This window comes from Lissotriton vulgaris, chromosome 2_1 (genome assembly GCF_964263255.1).
Source record: "Lissotriton vulgaris chromosome 2_1, aLisVul1.2, whole genome shotgun sequence".
Taxonomy (NCBI): domain Eukaryota; kingdom Metazoa; phylum Chordata; class Amphibia; order Caudata; family Salamandridae; genus Lissotriton; species Lissotriton vulgaris.
In genome coordinates, this window is record NC_141687.1 from 185,079,468 (window position 1) to 185,096,873 (window position 17,406).

The 17,406-nt window shown below is 48.1% G+C and overlaps 1 protein-coding gene across 2 annotated transcripts in view; it reads right to left on the reverse strand.

The window, feature by feature from the left end:
* The window catches only part of POM121 (POM121 transmembrane nucleoporin), a 103,971-nt gene that overhangs the window by 68,180 nt on the left and 18,385 nt on the right, over positions 1-17,406 (reverse strand). Inside the window, exons 5-10 of one of the 2 annotated variants that reach the window (XM_086954709.1) lie at positions 13,476-13,647; positions 12,136-12,218; positions 11,630-11,700; positions 4,648-4,769; positions 2,992-3,097; positions 2,482-2,631 (exon numbers count right to left, since the gene is read on the reverse strand). In XM_086954709.1, coding sequence (XP_086810835.1) covers positions 2,482-2,631; positions 2,992-3,097; positions 4,648-4,769; positions 11,630-11,700; positions 12,136-12,218; positions 13,476-13,647 — 704 coding nt within the window. Of the gene's footprint in view, positions 1-2,481; positions 2,644-2,991; positions 3,098-4,647; positions 4,770-11,629; positions 11,701-12,135; positions 12,219-13,475; positions 13,648-17,406 lie in introns of both variants that reach the window. The other variant, XM_086954708.1, reaches the window with a different exon arrangement.

The following is a 17,406-nucleotide window of genomic DNA, read 5'->3' on the forward strand; positions in this document are numbered from 1 at the left end:
TCTGAAGATGGTGCCCAAAGTCGGGCGCTTCCGCAGGAAGCATGCCAACATCACAGAAAGTACACCAAAAGGTGGGACGTCGACGCCCACCTGGGCTATGGCAAAAAAAAAAAGAATATAAGAAAGAAAAGACTTCGATCCGGACCCAACCACTAGACCGCAGAATAATGTACAGCACAGTGAATCCAGAAAGATTCACGCTGCAAAAACAGGGCACCCAACGCCAAAACCAGCACCCTGAACCCAGCTGCCGCTGCACCTGGTGTGCCAACTCTGATCCCCCTTTGCCCTGAGCCTTACACCAGGAGCTTTGCTCCCACAACCTTGTGGGCCTGCTCGTGAGCAGAAACCAACCAGAGGCCCCCTATCATCCTTTGAATAACATTGGGCCTCAGCACTCTGCACCTGGGAGCCATAGTGCCGCTGAGGGTGTTCTAAGATTGCATCCGTGACCGGGAAAGGTGGTGGGCGGGGATGTCTGGTTTTAACCCAGAATACCAACTCCCACAAATAAGTACTTACCTGCAAACCATTAACTTAATTTCCTCCCATTGGATTGCATGGACTGCTTTTTCTTGAAAATGCAAGTGTGGGTGGAGCTGGTTTGTATGAAACTGCAAAGGTACTAAAAGTGAATTACTTACATTTTGGTTATGAAATGTTTCAGTGCGATATCTAGGCATATCACACTGATTACTTTGAAGCTACTTTTGCTAATCTAAAAAGCAATGTGCACAGTAATATGTAAAATAGCTAAATAGTAGTTCCGAACTGTTACCTGTAATTCAACCAACTACATTTGAACCTACATTCAACTGTAAATCACTGTAGAAGATTGTACAAAGTATTATTTCACTTACCTGCACCAGGATTGGCTCTAGAAATATACAGAACCAGCTTCCTACAGCACCTTAAATGGGGTCACTAAATCAATCATGCCACCCTCCTGTGGGAGGGGGGATAGAACTAGCCCTGAATGATGGTTCACCTCGCTTCCTCACCTTAGGGGTGGGAAAACCTATTCTTAGATTTCCCCCCCAAAAGTGGGGGTGTAAACCGGGGTCTGCCATCTGTTGCTAGCAGCAGATGCTGGGTACGGTGGGTTGCATTACAAAGGCAACAGTTGAAGATCCAGTCTGCGAGCACTAGCCCATTCTGGGGGAGGAGGCATGACACCTCTGCCCAGGATATGCATGGATTCTGGTCCCAGAGAGCAGAAGCACTCTACCCAGGGGTCCAGAAACAGGTGGTGACTGTCTACAGGCAGTCGGATCCCACTCCAGGGTTGGCAGGGATTCAGGGGGCATCTGAGGTTTCCTCTGGGTACATGGTGCAATACATCCCACACTGGCAGTTTGGATTTATTGAAAGGAGAAGTTTGGTACCAAACACTCCTGTGTTCAGTGTAGCCATCATGGTGCTGTGGAACTAGAGGAGTTGAGTTTTCAGTCCATGTACTCTTTATGGATTAACTGGCACTTACAATATTAGAAAATGGACCCCCAACAGTTATGGGGCATATCTGCTCATGCCTGTGGTATAGTGCACCCAGGCTTGGAGCGGAGAGGCCTGCTAGAGGAGTGAATTACCTATGCCTTCAGGCCGTGCTAGTGGTCATGGCACCCAGGCAGTGTGCCATGTCAACTGTCATTTTCTCCGTCACAGGGGCATGCAAGCGGAAAGGGCAGTGGCATGATTCCAGTAAGGGGCTTCCTCGGGGACTCTCGTCAGCTCCGACACCCCAGGGGTGTTTATTACTAGTACTCTGAAACGTGCATTTATTACTAGAACTTAACTGTACAATTCATGTCCGACAAGGTAACAAGGCAAATAATAAACAACCTCATTTCTTAAAATACTCCATTGATCATACAACCCCCTTAAAAGCAAAATACTTCCAAGTCCTTTCATGTATCAATGCCATCACAAAAACCTCAATCCTAGTTCTGCACAAGCATCCTGAAACTTAAGATGCTTGGAGGCACGGAACGGACTTAAAGTTCAAGAAAAATTTACACTACACAGGTTTACAATCAATTTCCTTAATTACCATACACTTCCTTAGCCGAATACATTTATTAACATCGAAAACATGCAATTTGCAGTGTAACTAAAAAGCAAGACCATTGCAATCACACCACTAAGCAAGATCAACCTATGTTAAATCTTACAAATGCTTTTCAGGTAGTCTGTGAAGACAAAACAGATCCAAAAGAAGTAGAGCTAAAGGCTGGCGTCCTTTTAAGTTATGTAAAAGGAAATAAAACTGTGCTCATTTTCCTAATTCCTGTGGGGTACTATCACAACATAATGTATTGATGGAGAATCTCTTAAGCACTAGACTACAGAAATCGAAAAATCAAACCTCAATACACGAATGCAAATGCATTGGCAGAGTCTGATGTTGGGATATCTAATACTCTACATTCCCATTAACGTTGTGGCTACCCAAACGAGCACGTCACCCCTGCCAATTATCACCTGTAGTAGTGGCTGGTTTCTGCATCTCTTTCGGAATCTCCAGTGATGTATTTATTCCAACTGATGGTGCAGAGGTCACAGTAGTTTCAACGGAAAAGGCAAGAGATAGCCTGCTTGCCATCGTTTCTGTGGTAGTGCTGGAAGAAGGGGCTGCAGAGGAGACTGTAATAATTAAACAATGCAATGAGATTAAACTATTAAAGTAGAAGACTACCAAGCAAGAGAACGGGCACATCACTCCAGATTGCTTTTAAATTCTGTGCTACCTACAGCTTTTCAAAGCACAAATCAAGCAGATAATATGTATTTGAATGTGGGGTTTTAGAACCACTACGGTCTAAAAAGGCAGCACGTATTGTGTTGGTACCACTCTACATGAACATTAATCCTACTACAAGCAGTGGGATGGCAGAAGCAGAAAATACAATCAGTGTTAAACGCAGAGCCTTGAAAATCCCACATGCTGGTTCAAAGGCACAAGTTAGAAATACAAAACTAGTACTTAGTTACCACTTGGTTCGTCCTCCAAGGCTTTATTAATGTATTGCAGTGCTGCTTTTTTCTCAGCATCGAGGTCTTCTGCAGTCACATTGTAACCCAGCTGTGGAGGGGGTGGCTAGCCAAAAAAAAAAAAACACATACACACTGAGTTGGTCAGTCATTGTTCAAGAAACTTTATGGCTACTACGCCACCTTTGTTCAGTTAAATTTTAATAAGAGAAACTAAGCTTTCAAGAACATTAACATAATGTATTATTTTAGTACACATTTAAATGAAGACAAACGTTGAACAGGAAGGCAGTGAAGATGCCTCTGTCGGAATTCCAACCTCTAAACTTTTCAGTTAGAATCTTTAACAAATGTATCCACTTGGAAAAAAAATAGGACAAATCCAAAACAAGATCTAATGGCCTCTACAGGAAAAATATTTAAATTGAGATTAAGTGAGGTTTCATCCAAAATATAAGCTGGTAAACTGCACCATGCAATCTCAAGCAGTTCTAATATTCAGAGACAATTCAACACATGGGCTAGTCAGTTCTTTCTTCACAGAAGCGGAGAGTGAGGAGAGGAAGTAGCCAGAATTCTGCTACAGGTTATATTTCTGAATGTAAAGGTAAGAACATTTTGCTAGAGTATAAAAGCTAAAGTTTTGAAAGGTTATTTAAAATAACTGTTCTAGTTGCATTCACAAGATACACCACCTTAACGGCTTTCCAGTTTTGGGAGTTCTTAAACTAATTTAAGACCGCTAAATATTTTCGCACGTTTAAGGCATGTCTCTTTAGACAAGTCTAAAGCTGAATGAGATAAAAGCCGGTATCATGGCTGGAGTGCACTGCTGTAGCAGGGCTGCTAACAGCAAAGCAGATTAGCAGAGTGTGCAGTCTTCACAAAAGGAGAGTGAGGACCAAGGGTTTCATGAGACATAAGTTTAACAGGCTACAGAAGGGACCTCTAAAAAGCCCCACTCATACACATTCACACCCTGGAGAAGTCCCCCACAAAGTCTCTTCTGGGTCCATAGGCTCGTTACTAGTGCAGAATAGCACAAGTCGGGTAAGAAGCAAAAGGTCATATAAAGGTAGGAGATATACATTAACAAAAATAGCCGTAGCTCTGCAGCAGGGTCACCAACAAAGAAAGAGGCAACACTATGTCAAACAGGTCTCTTGGAGAGTGCATAGTTCCTCAACAGCTCTTTAAATGTACATATAGCCCTTGATGAGCAGTCACAATGACTAATTTCAAACGAATGTGGAAAACTTCCATGGGCCAGGGGACTTAAGTCGCCAAATGCTTAAGTTACATCTACTAATGGAAGAACGGGAACTACTTGCTGTAACTAAAATGAACCAAAACTATAGGCACCCCATCCAAGACAGCCACAACTTTGAGCCCAACAATGAAAGGATGTTACCTGTGGGTCTCGTTTGACCCAGACATCTGCTTTGCAAAAGACAAAATCAGTCAAAGGATGATGGTCCTCCCATGACTCCAGATGAACTACTTTATTGAACTTCTGGTACTGAAATTAGCTAATCGCAACTACTGGATAAGTATGCATGGGGCCCAAAGACTCGGTCCACAACACCTTCAGATTAGTAACCTTTGATTGCCACTCATGCAGACATCGGAATAATGCAGTATGTGGAAAGGCTGTACCATGATCAGTGGATCCCTGCGTCTCAAAGCCAGGAGCTGCATCTTGCGCTTCCGTTTCCCATCACTGCTGGGAGAGGTGAATAAACTCAAAGAATTTGGCTTCTGCACAAGGACTGGCATGTCTGCAACAATAGGAGAAAAACAATTCTTAAAAGTGTACACCGTAAAGCTGGTCAACAAAATGAGAAGGGGAAGCTTCAAATGGATTACAATTAGAGGGTGCGTGGCTAGGCGAGCTAGCATGGCGGATATGGCTTAGCCGAGCTCCGTCCAGATCGACACTAATCCTGCAATTATCCTGTCTTACCTCACACCCCCGCAGTCCGGAGGGGTGATCCTTCACCAGCTGCGATACTCCGGTGGTGATTTGGGCGATCTAGAGTGCTTAGAGCTGCGCATCCCGTTGTGTGGGGCCTGGTGCGGCTGGACGACGCAGGGGACGTAGATTTTCACGCGTCCCGGCAGCCAGGGTGAGGGAGGAGCTATGGGGTCTGCTGCTGCCTGAGCGGGTCTCTGAGGCAGCAGGGCATGCTGAAGGCACCTGGGAGCAAGTCTGCCCCTCTCGGAGGTCCCGCAGGGTGGTGTGCTCTGCAGGGGGTATCTCTCCCCCCCCCCCCCCTGTTCCCAGGGGCTCCCACACTGTGAGGCCTAGTGCGGCACGGTGGAGCCGGGGGGTCGAGTTTGGCGCGGCCCAGTGGTGGGATCCAGACGCGGCGCCCGAGGTCTGTGTGGCTGAGGGCCTCGCAGCGGTGGGCACTCGGGGGGGGGGGGGGGGGGGGGGGCATATCAGCCATCAGAGGAATACTCCACCTTGCAGCAGAGGAGCGGCTGAACCGGAGGGGGCGGTGCGTCCCTGTTCCCTCCTCTGGCTTGGGCTGTGGGCCTGGGGAATGCACAGACAGGCCGGGCGCCCCTCGCCATGGTGGGCTCCGCGAGTAAGGGGCGGAGTGAAACGTCTACGGAGGGGCGAAGGCTTGCGGCATCACCAGGGTGCTGTACCAGGTGGGTCTCCCTGGAGTCCGGAGCAGGGGCAAGGAGGGCACTGACTCATAGGATATCCTTCGGCGGTTTGATCGGGCCCCAGCGGTGAGGAGTGTGGATCGGGGGCCAGAGCAGTGTCCTGTGGCCCAGTGTAGGCTTTGGCATTCTTCAGGTCTGGAGCCCAGTGAGAGGAGCGGGGCACACAGGTCTGGACTGCGAGCCCTGCCCAGGAGATACTCTCTATCTGGTTGGGAGTGGCTCGGGGGAGCATCTGTGGCCTCGGTGGTGTTTGTGTGAGACTACCTGTAGACGAGACGACCAGTCCTGATTGGGGTGGACTACAACTGGCGGCCATGACGCGGGACAAGGGCTGAAGCGGGACCACGAAACATGGACCCATCGACAAGTTTACAGGACCTGACGGGAATGCAGGGGCTGTGGAAGGCCAACAAGACTCCGGACCAGACAACGGGGCATGGATGGCAGCCATTACCCAGTCCCGGGATATGTTGGACGTGAAAATAGGCGCCGTAGGGTCCGATGTCACGCTATTACGCCAAGATTTGCGAAACGCAGTGTCCCGCATTACGGAGGCAGAGACCCGAATCTCCGGAGTGGAGAACGATGTCGCGGCCCTGAAGAGTTAGGTGGCCAGTAAGGAAAGCATTCAGAAGGGCCTGGCGCTCCGAGCCGAGGATGCGGAAGGGCGGGCCCCACGGAACAACTTGCGCTTCGTTGGGCTCCCGAAAGGCTGAGAGAAAGGCAACACAGAGGGCTTCTTGACACAGTGGCTGGAAAGTTGGCTTCCCCCAATACCGTCTACAGATGCTTTGTGATAGAGCGGGCTCACAGGGCTCTTATGCAGAAGCCGCCGGTGGGGGCTCGCCCGCGGCCTATGATTGCTAAATTGCTGAACTATCACGGCTGTGACACTAACTTGCAGCAGGCCAGGGCCAAGTATCCCTACTATATGAGAACCAACGCATCCTGATCTTTCCGGACTATACGTGCCTGGTGCAACAGCAGCGGCAATTGTTTAGGGCCGCCAAGGCCCATCTCCGAGAACTTAAGCTCCCCTACGCCTTGCTCTTCTCGGCCCGCCTGCAGGTGGTCTTTCAGTCTCGCACCCACTCTTTTGACTCGCCGGAGGCGACATTTAAATGGACTGATGAAACGGTGAAGGTGCGGGTCCACACACCGCCGGGGCTGGAGTCTGATTCATCTCAGAGTGAGGCACAGTCACAGACTTCTCGGGGTCGCAGAGGAGGGGAAACTGGAGATCCAGGTCCAGGCAGCGCTACGCCTCTGGCGATGCCTCAGACAGAGGGTAGGAGGGTCCTGAACAACAGACAGTAGACCCTTGACTTTACTACTTTGCGGGCAGGAGGAAGCTGGTGCGTAGTTTTCTGCAAGGCCATGTGTTAACGTGCGCTGCGAGGGATGGATGGATGGAGATGCCTTTTGGGGGGACTCCCCCTTTAGCTTAAGTGCTTGTTGGGGGTGGGCTTAGGCTCTATGGGCTGTTGGGTGGGGAACCATTGGTGTGGGCGGCCTCAGGTCCCATGTTGGGGGGAGGGGGGGTGGTTTGTCTTGATTGGGTATGAGTCGCACAGTCAAGTGAGGGTCCCAACATTTGTTGTGTGTGCACCTACATGGCCCAGTATCTGGGCTTCGGCTCTGGACGTTCCCTGCTGGCGGATCCTATGGGTAAGGCTCTGAGGTCCAGGGGCTCTCTTCGCGTCCTTAGTTGGAATGTGCGGGGAGTCCTAGACAAGATCAACAGGGGGGCGGTGCTAGGGCAGGCAAAGAGGGATGGAGCTGATGTGTTGATGCTGCAGTGAACTCAGCTACTAGGTACCAAGACACTGTGTCTGCAGCAGTATGGCTACCAACAGGTTTTTCATGCAGGCTTTACTAGGGGCTCTAGGAAGGTGGCCATTTTAGTGCATCGGAGAATCCCCTATGTCCACTCTGCTCAATGGGTTGATACGCAGGGACAATACTTGTTGGTCAAGGGTATGGTCGTGGAGGAGTCGTTGGTGCTGGGATGTGTGTATGCCCCGCCCCCTCTGCAATGGTCGCTTGTTGAGAAGCTGTTTGCTGTATTGGCCGACATCCCTTACGCGCAAGCGGTAGTGGGAGGGGATTGGAACGCAATTATGGATGACTCACTCAGATAGGCATAGGCCCGGGGTGGTCAGGTCACAGGTGGGCTAATCCACCAAATTGAAAGACATGGTTGGGGGCTTGGATTGGGTGGACACATGGCGGCACTTGCATGGTAATGGGCGGAAGTACACATTTCTTTCAGCTGTCCACAAATCCTTTTCTAGACTAGACTATATCTTTGTTCCCAGAGAGGTGGTTGGTAGGGTAGAGCCGGCGGACATCCTACCACGTGGGTTCTCGGACCATTCCCCCCCCATCTCTGTCGACCTTCGTTTGGGCAGGGGGCGGCAGCCGTTTCGATGGCGCCCCTCAGTGTGGCATTTGCAGCAGGAGGACTACCAGAAACATATGGGAGAGGCCATTGCTGAATACGTGGGGTCCATCGCCAGTGCCGGGACGGTTTGGGAAGCCCTAAAGCCCACGCTACAGGGGGTAGATATTGCTTGGTGTGCGGATGCCCGAAAGAGGCGCAGGGTGGAATTGGTACGGGCTGAGATTGAGGCGTTGGGAGCGTCGGGGCAGTGCCAAGGGTGAGGGCCAAGCGGTGGGGCAACTACTCCTGGCGCAGCAGTCCAATGCCTCTCTGCTGATAGACAAGGCGCGGCAGACATGGATTGCGACGTGTAGCAGGATATATCAGTGGGGGGATAAATCGGGAACTATGTTGCACCGGCTGTGTCAGGGCGCCTTCCAAGCGCAGACCCTGCCAGGGATACTGGACGGTGTGGGTGCCTGGATTACAGATCCGAAAGATTTAGCGGAGGGCTTCGCTGCATATTACCCAGATATGTATACCCCGAATGAGTGTCTTCATGAAGTTGTGGTGGACAAGTTTATTGCTGACCTACCGCCTCGTGCGGTCTCGGATGAGGTGCAAGAGCGCCTTGAGCTCCTGCTGACTGATGAGGAACTGGGCACGGCCCTAAGCAAACTTAACACAGGAAAGTCTCCCGGGCCCAATGGGTTCCCTAGTGATTTTTTAAAGAAGTATCACCTGCAGCTGGGTGCGCACTATAGGGCGGCCTTGGAAGAGGCCTGGAAACGAGGTAGCCTCCCTCCAGATTGGAGACACGCCGAACTGGTGGTGTTCCACAAGCCGGGCCGGCCCCCGGAGCACCACACATCCTACCACCCAATCTCTTTTAAATGTGGAGGCAATTATCTTAGCCAAAGCATTAGCAAACCGGCTTCTACCTCATATCTCAGCGCTTGTCCGCTCAGACCGGGCTGGCTTTATGCCCCAGAGGGCGACCAGACAACATCCGGCGAGCGCATGTGGCGGTGGTTCGGAGTATGGGGGAACAGGCGGCACTTCTAGCGGATATGGACAGGACATTTGATTCGCAAGCTGGGTCTATCTGTTTACGCTCCTGCCTCGGCTTAACCTAGGGCCCCGCTTCGTCTCTTATCTGCAGCTTCTATATACGGATCTGACAGCTTCAGTTCGAGCAGCGGGGGCCATATCCTCCAGATTTTCCATCGGGCGTGGTACCCGGCAGGGTTGTCCTCTCTCGCATACCTCTTTGCCCTAGCTATGGAGCCTCTGGCGGCATGGGTGCGCATAGATATGCACTGTGAGGGTTCGAGTGGGCGCAGGGACCGTCCGATAGGACCACGTTGTACGCAGACGATGTCCTGTTTTTCCTTACAGACCTCAATAGGTCGGGCCGTGCCTCCCACGAATTATGCAAATCTTCAGAAAAACATCAGGGCTATGTATGAACCCTCGCAAGACCACCTTATGGGTGTTGGGGGAGCGTTCAGGAGTGGGGGATTGGGCGTCTACACTCCAAGTAGCAGTAGGGAGCATTAAGTACCTAGGGGTGTTTTTATCTGAGGTACCCATGGTCTCCTGGGAGTGGAATTTAGCGCCGGTGTGGGAACGGGTCCGGGCGGATCTCAAGACGTGGTCCCGTATGCAACTGAATCTATGGCAGGTCGGCTATTTTTAAAATGGTAGCCCTCCTCAGGCTGCTGTACCAACTGCAGAACCATCCATACCACATTCCACCTCATTGGTTCCAACGGGTAAATTCTGAACTGGGCCAGTTTCTCTGGGAAGGGGGCACTGTACGGGTAGCGCTGCGCACCTGCTTTTTATCTACATATTGGGGTGGATTGGCGACTTCTGATATTCTCTCCGATTATCAAGGTTCTCTCACCTCCAAGTCTTGAATGAGTGGTGGTATGGAGACAGGGGGGACCCGGCGTATGCCCTGGATCGCTACCTTATGGGGTCCCACACGCTGCACACCATTCTATATACGGCGCCGTTGCGGAAGACACTGCCACCGGTCACGCAGGTGGTGTTTGAGATTTGGAGTCGGGCTCTGCGCCGCATGGGATGGTGGAACACCCTGACTGGTGAACCCCCCCCCCCCCTGTGGCACAATGGGCTGCTACCTGGGCTCGCAACGTTACAGGGCTTCCGGGGATGGGACAGCATTGGTATTTCGACACTAGGGGATGTGTTATCAGGTACGACACTTAAGTCTTTTCAGGATATTTGCAAGGAATTGAGCATGCCTCGCTCTCAGTTTTTTAGATACCTTCAGTTCAGTCATGCTCTCGCCCCTAGCCTAGAGGGCCTGGAGTCCCTCCCAGAGTTTAGCCCTCTGGAAGCGAAGGTGTTCATGGGTGATTTGTAGACGAAAAAGATATCACGCATATACCAGTCACTAGTTACACATTGTTCCCCCACATTGCAGAAGCTCCGGGAGACTTGGGAGGACTATGTGGGAGAATTGGAGGGAGGCGCTGGCAGCCCCCAGGGGTGCAGCCATAGCGATGCGCCAACCGCTCATCCAATTTATGTACCTACATAGAGTTTACTTCACTAGAGAGCGATTATGGTGGGCGGGATTGATCGCATCTCCGGACTGCCTCCGATGTGGCCGGGAGGTGGGGACGTTTATACACACGGTGTGGAGTTGTGGCTCCCTTGATCGGTCCTGGAGGGGGGTGCTGGCCTGCTTGTCTGAGGTTCTGGGGTGGGAGCTCCCCAATGTACGCTGCAGTTAGTCTTATTGCATGTGATGGAAGGGGTGGGCGGCAACGTCTACAAGAGGCATTTGTTGCTGCTGGGCCTCACATTGGCAAAAGGGGACTTGGCCAGAACGTGGAAGGATCCGTGGGCCCCTTCTGTGGTGGCATGGAAAAGAGGGATAGACTTTTGTATGGGGATGGAGCACAGATTTTTGTTGCCCGAGGATGCCTACAAAAGCATTATAGAAATTGGAAGCACTGGGCTGAATTCAGGGGCCTGTGGCTTGAATCGCCAGTGGAATGGGAAGATCTTCTGGAGGTGGCATGAAGGGGACATGTTAGCGGGTACACAACTGCAGTCATTTGGGTGGGCTATATGGGGGGGGGGGGGGGGGGGGGAGAGTATGGGGAGGTGGAGGTGGGGGGTGCCTAGTATTGCTTTGTTTATCAAAGAAAAGAAAGGTTGATTGCATATCAATTGGTGTATATATGTCCTGCAGATGTCTCTGGGGTGCAGAGCTCTGCGGAATGTGTGCAAACTAACAATAAAGTCTGTTTAAAAAAAAAAAGGGATTACAATTCAAATGCCCAATACATTTTTCCTAGTAAAAAGTGACATCTTCTCACAGCACTAAACATGGTTCATCACACTGCAAGTCTTACACTGCGACACAAAAGCATGGGAAGTGCAACCCCACTAAACACAATCATTTATAGCTGGCAATCACAAGCAAGTGCATTTTTAAATCAAAGATCACCAATTACTAAGTAGCAATCACCCAGTGACCACTGCAATTCCCCCCCCATCCCCCTTACCCATCTCAGAATATTTCACTGATGGGCTCACCTTTTCCAATCGGCGGTTCCTTGCCATCTGATTTTGGAGTACTAGAATTGGACTGGTGCAATGCATCTTCCCTGCGGGAGAACATAATTCATGAAAAATGGACAGATCCAAACCTACACTGCAGTCAGTCACATTTCTACGGTTTCTGGCTACGTGACTGCCACTCAAGATCTTAATCTCCTTAAACCCACAAATGTATGTTTAACACCTTCACCGCGGCGCGAATTTTCGCGCTGTGCTGAAGGATCTAAATAACGGGCGTGGCCATGACGGAACGGTTCCGTCATAAGCACAGCCCAACCGGCGCTCGTAACAGAACCGTTCCGTCACAAGCATCGAAGGGGTTAAGAAATATGTTGGTAAGGCACCAAGACAGTCCTCAGTGCACTATTAGCGATCACATCAAGGTACATTCCTTGGTTGAAAAGCCAAATAACAGATAACAGGGTATGTGTGAATGCAGAGAGCAAATAGAAACATGTACAGCTGGGGTCACTAGGCTTCACCTGGTTTTCTTGGCAGGTCTCTCAGGTGTCTGTGAACGAGACGATGAAGGACTGGACAACGGTGATGTCCCACTTCTTGAAGCCTTTATTTAAAAAGAAAATAATAACACGTCAGATTTCCTTTTGTGTCAATATTTGACTGGCTTTGGTCCTCTATTATCACAATATCCCTATTCACAGATTAAGTACCTGCAATCCTTCATGCATACTATTGTCACAATCAACATGAACAAGGAAAGCTTCTGAAATTCTGCCTCTAGAGGCCCCATCACAAGTCTCACACTATAAACCAAACAGTTAGAATCTGTGGAAAGCAAGCAACAATCACCTTGAAAAACACCACAAAATTAGTTTCTTAACTTGGGGATAAGGGACCTGGGGATAAAGGATAGCATTCTCATGGATTAAATACTAGATCCACCTCATATCAGATACTTGCTCTTGGACCTCGCCAAGAGACAAACCGTAAGCTATTCAGCAACGATTGAAATTGCCAGAGTCTTAATGAGAAAAGTAAGACCATGTGCCCTTTGGAACTTTTCCATATCCATTCACTTTGTCCAAAGTATAACAAGGTGGCATGGAACTGAACATTAATTGAAAGAGACCTTTACATGAATATGTAAGTTCGGGCTACCACATGAAAACTTTCCTTTACCACTGCTAGTTCAATGGATTACAGTCTGTAGCACATACATCAATCAATGCCTGTATTGTGATTTCCATAGGGGATCATTGCAACTTAATTTGCAGTACCCTGATCTGAAAATACCCATATACATCCCTGTGATAAGAAAAAGCATGGTCTCCTCCATTATGACTTCATCCAATCACTTTTTGTTGAAAGGTAACAAGAGGTGGCTAGCAACCAAGTAAGCAAACATGGGCCTTACAAAAGAAACCCAACTCACTCATAGCACTTTAGTGCTACAGTGGTACTGCATTCACGTTCCAATGGCACATCTTGCAAGACAAGCCTTCCAACATTGCTGTTGTGATCTGTATCCCCATGCAACTGCTCAATCAACAGATTCTACTACAATTAAGTCCTGAAACTGCAGAGAGAAAAAAAAAAGCATATACTGCATGCTACAAAGTACATGTTCAGAGCACGTATGGAACATGCTTCAGAAGTCTTGCATTGTAAAGACCAAGATAACATTTAGCCAACAGAAATTCTGGTATCTATAGGGTTGTCACAGACTGTGAGCAATTCCCCAGTAAAGAGGCTGAATATCACATGGTGAGCCTACCCGTAGAATCTCATGTCAGTAGTAGTGTTTTCCTGTAAAAAATGCAATTAAAGCCAGAATAAACTGTAGTATTAAGCCAACCATTACCTTCACCATGCCACGCGTAGAGCTATAAGAGCTGGCGATTGCATTCCGCACAGATGAGGGTATCCCAGCAGTGCATGTGTTGTTCATAGAGCTGACTGACGAAGTGCGGGACCTCTTACTGTGGTTATCATCAGTGCTTTGAGAGTTCAAGGTCCTTTTTAGTATGCCTGGTCTAAAGATAAAAAAGGGGAGGATGAAAGGAAACCAATCGCCATCCTTTCAGACCTCATGTCGATGAAGCCAGCAATGCCCAAGAACTTGCCATACACCACATGCGCAGATTTCATATTTCAAACAAGTGTTCTGTTGACAGGGTCTCATTTATCTAATGTCACATCATTGACAGCATCATCACCTATTCCAAGTAGGACTTGGGAGTTCACCTCATATGAACACTGGTTTTTAAATAAGTACACCTGGATATTCCTACATTCCCTTCATGATTTAAGAATATATGTACACATCTTATCAATAGCTTTAATTGTCACAAAATATTCTTTAAGTTAGTCTTCTTAGTAAACCATTGTAGGATATATGGATTCTAGGAAAACAAAGCTAATTGTACAATAAAATATGCTTAGGACTCCACACTATCGAATACATGTAGTACAATGAGATTTACTTGTGCATGCTTTGCTGCTGCACTCATTGATACCAATTCAATTGCTATAAGTGTACTTTGCTTTCACTCACCTTAACTTTCACTATTCGGCATGTGGTACGCCTTGTGAGGGTATGAGCTTCAAATCCACTGCCTACTACATTGATTTGAGCAATTCCATCTTACAATACCAGTCTAAAGAACTTAACAGTGTAAAAAGAATCAATCCTTAAATGCTTACTAGCTTTAACAAATGTTTCACAATAAATATCATACTTGCCGTCAAGCATATTTTTTCATAATAAATACAAATACATCCAGTGGCGGCTGGTGACCTATGAAAGTGGGGGGCGTAAAAGTTAGCAGTGCGTGCCCAGCAGCGAGCAAACGCAGCGAGCTAGCCTAACTGCCATTAGGAGGGGGTCAGGAGGGGGTGTTCTCACCAGAGTATTTTGGAAAAAGGTTAGGCAAGTGGTGCATTTTCAAGCATATTTGAGAAAGCAAGGCTAATAAAGCATGGGTGAAAACGTAGTTATGACATCAAAGATTTCAGGAAGCTTCAAGTGATTCCATCAATTAAAGCCAATACCAGCTTCTAAGAACCCTTTACATTTGCAGATTGACCAGTTGCACACATTTACATTTATTTCCGAGTAGCAGACACACAGGCAAGAAGGTTTGTTTAGCTGTCCACACCCCCTCCTTCTGATCACAGCACAGGAGACTTGTGCCTTACACTTCAACTGAAGCATTTCAACTGTGAGGACAGTTGTCTTTTCATGTCGTGCCCTTCAGATCCCCACTCCCATATGACCACTGGATCACACAACATGACAAAAAGGCTCGGCCTCAGAGTCAGGACAAATGACTCAAGCCTGGCCACAGCACAGGTCACGAGGTGTGCTCTCTGGTCTTGTCTATCCTTCGTGCACATCCTTGTGCAAACAACATTTGGCAGGCGTTTAGCGTATGAATATGGGAGGGGGGGGGGACAAGACTGCTGCGTTTTATTGCTCGCAGAGTCCTAACCCGCATTTGGCCTGTACAAAATATCAAGGTCTGAAGCACAAGTAGTCACACCAACTGTGCAACCAAAATGCCTATTTAGATTGTTCAGTAGACACAGAATATTGCATATACAGAGGTACCTTGCCTGAATTTTCAAAATTCATATCAAGTTATCACCATTATTAACAAGAAGACAACCCTACCTTTAGCAGCCCGAACAAAGCAATAGTTAAACTTTCAAAGGATAACTCATGTCAGATAAACAAATAACGACAGACGTGCTTGCATTTGGTCAACAGTGTGCCAAATTTCAATTCGATGAAATGCTAAATGATGGCATTAAATTACGCTGAAGAGCACAGAATGCATTTTGTTGTGTTGCTATTTTTTTAAGGCAGCAGGACAAAAAAAGCTAACTCCATCATTTGTATGTGTTCCTTCTTGCATAGCATTTCTCAACAACAATATTTTCTTCACATTTATTATGGCGGATGATTGAAATTTTTTATGGCTCTGCCACGAAACAGGCAAGGGCTTGATTAATTTCATTCTGTGATAGGGTTTTCTTGCAGAAGAATTAACTAGGTAATGGCATGCATTTCCATATCCATTACGGTACCTTTAAAATTTTCTTGTCTGCATGGCCATTCTTCTGCATAAGTAACGCTCGTCTATTACCTTGACTATATTTTAAGTTATTATGGCTCTATCAATCTTTACCTGTCTAGTGAGCTTGCGCATTTACCACACAATTTCCCAACGAGTGAGCCCCCCTCTTGGTGAAATAAGCCTTCATCCCTCCAACAAGAAACAAAATATGACAGACCCCCACACCCTTAAAATGGATGAGCCATGCTCTGCCAAGGCACCTAATGAAAAAGCGGACCTTCATTGTGTTTATTATTAACGCAATCATTACATTTGCAGCACAGTAACACAGAAAAATACAAGCTTCTTCTGATCTCCAAGCTTTCTCCAAAACAGACATAACACGCCCATTTTATTATACGATCAAATGAGTAAATAACGGGCTTCGTCTGACAGTGGGAGAATTTTTGCCGACGCATAAATGAGACAATAGGTTTCTCTGGTAACGATTGTAGTACTGTTCCATCCGTGCATACCCCCTTCACTCTCACCGCCAACATACATGCAACTTTTTCACTCAATGAATGGAGATTCCATAACTTAAGAGCAACATTCTGGCAGAACTTGATCGCCCGGGGATACAGCTCGACTCACTATTTTTACATGAATACAGAGATCTTAAAATAACCACAGCCATATCCCCGGGAACCAGAATGAAGCAGGGACACAAACTTTAACGACCAGCCTTCCCCTCTATTTATTACTGGATTAAACTTGCCAAAAGCCAAATTACAACGCACTTTGCAATCCTTTAAACATTAAGCACTCTAGTGATAACGAACAGGGTCTCTCGGAACTAAACAAGGAGAATATCTCAATACATACTGCCAGGACACCACCAAACAGGAGGAGGCATCGCCATCGTCCATTAGAACACCATCCGAATCACGACCAGCTCAGACGATAACCTCGCGACAGCCGAACACCTTCACTTCCAGATCCACACCGACCCCAGGACCACACTTAGAGGCACCCTCATCTACAGACCACCAGGAACCCGCACACAATTCAACGAAGACATCACCGACTTCATCAGCCCACATGCCCTCACATCCTAGAACTACATTCTACTGGGAGACCTCAACTTCCACCTGGAAAAGAAAAACAGCAACACCACCACCCTTCTGGACAACCTGGCCAATCTCGGACTCAAACAACTTGTTGACACCCCCCACCCACCTTGCCGGACACACGCTCGACCCTATCTTCACCTCCAGCAAACAACTCCTTCGATCACACCACAGCTCTCCATTGGACAGACCACAACTGTGTTCACTTCAGCTACAAAAAGACCACGACCCACAACCCCCCACAACCTATTCCTCGAAGAAACTGGAACAAAATCACCACCGACCAACTCTTCACATCACTAAACCAAAACCCACCTGCCATATCATCGGACCCAAGCCAAGCTGCCACCAAACTCACACAATGGATCACCCACAGCGCTGACGTATTAGCACCCTTGAAAAACCATCAGATCAAACAAGGTAGCAAAAAGGCCCCCTGGTTCAACGATGACCTTAAGAAATCCAAGAAGTTAGGTCGTACCCTTGAGAAAATCTGGAGAAAAACCCAACCTCTGACAACCTGACCACCTTCAAGGACGCCAGCCGCAAAAACCACCAATTGATCCGATCCACCAAGAAATCAGCATTCAAGGATCGACTCAAC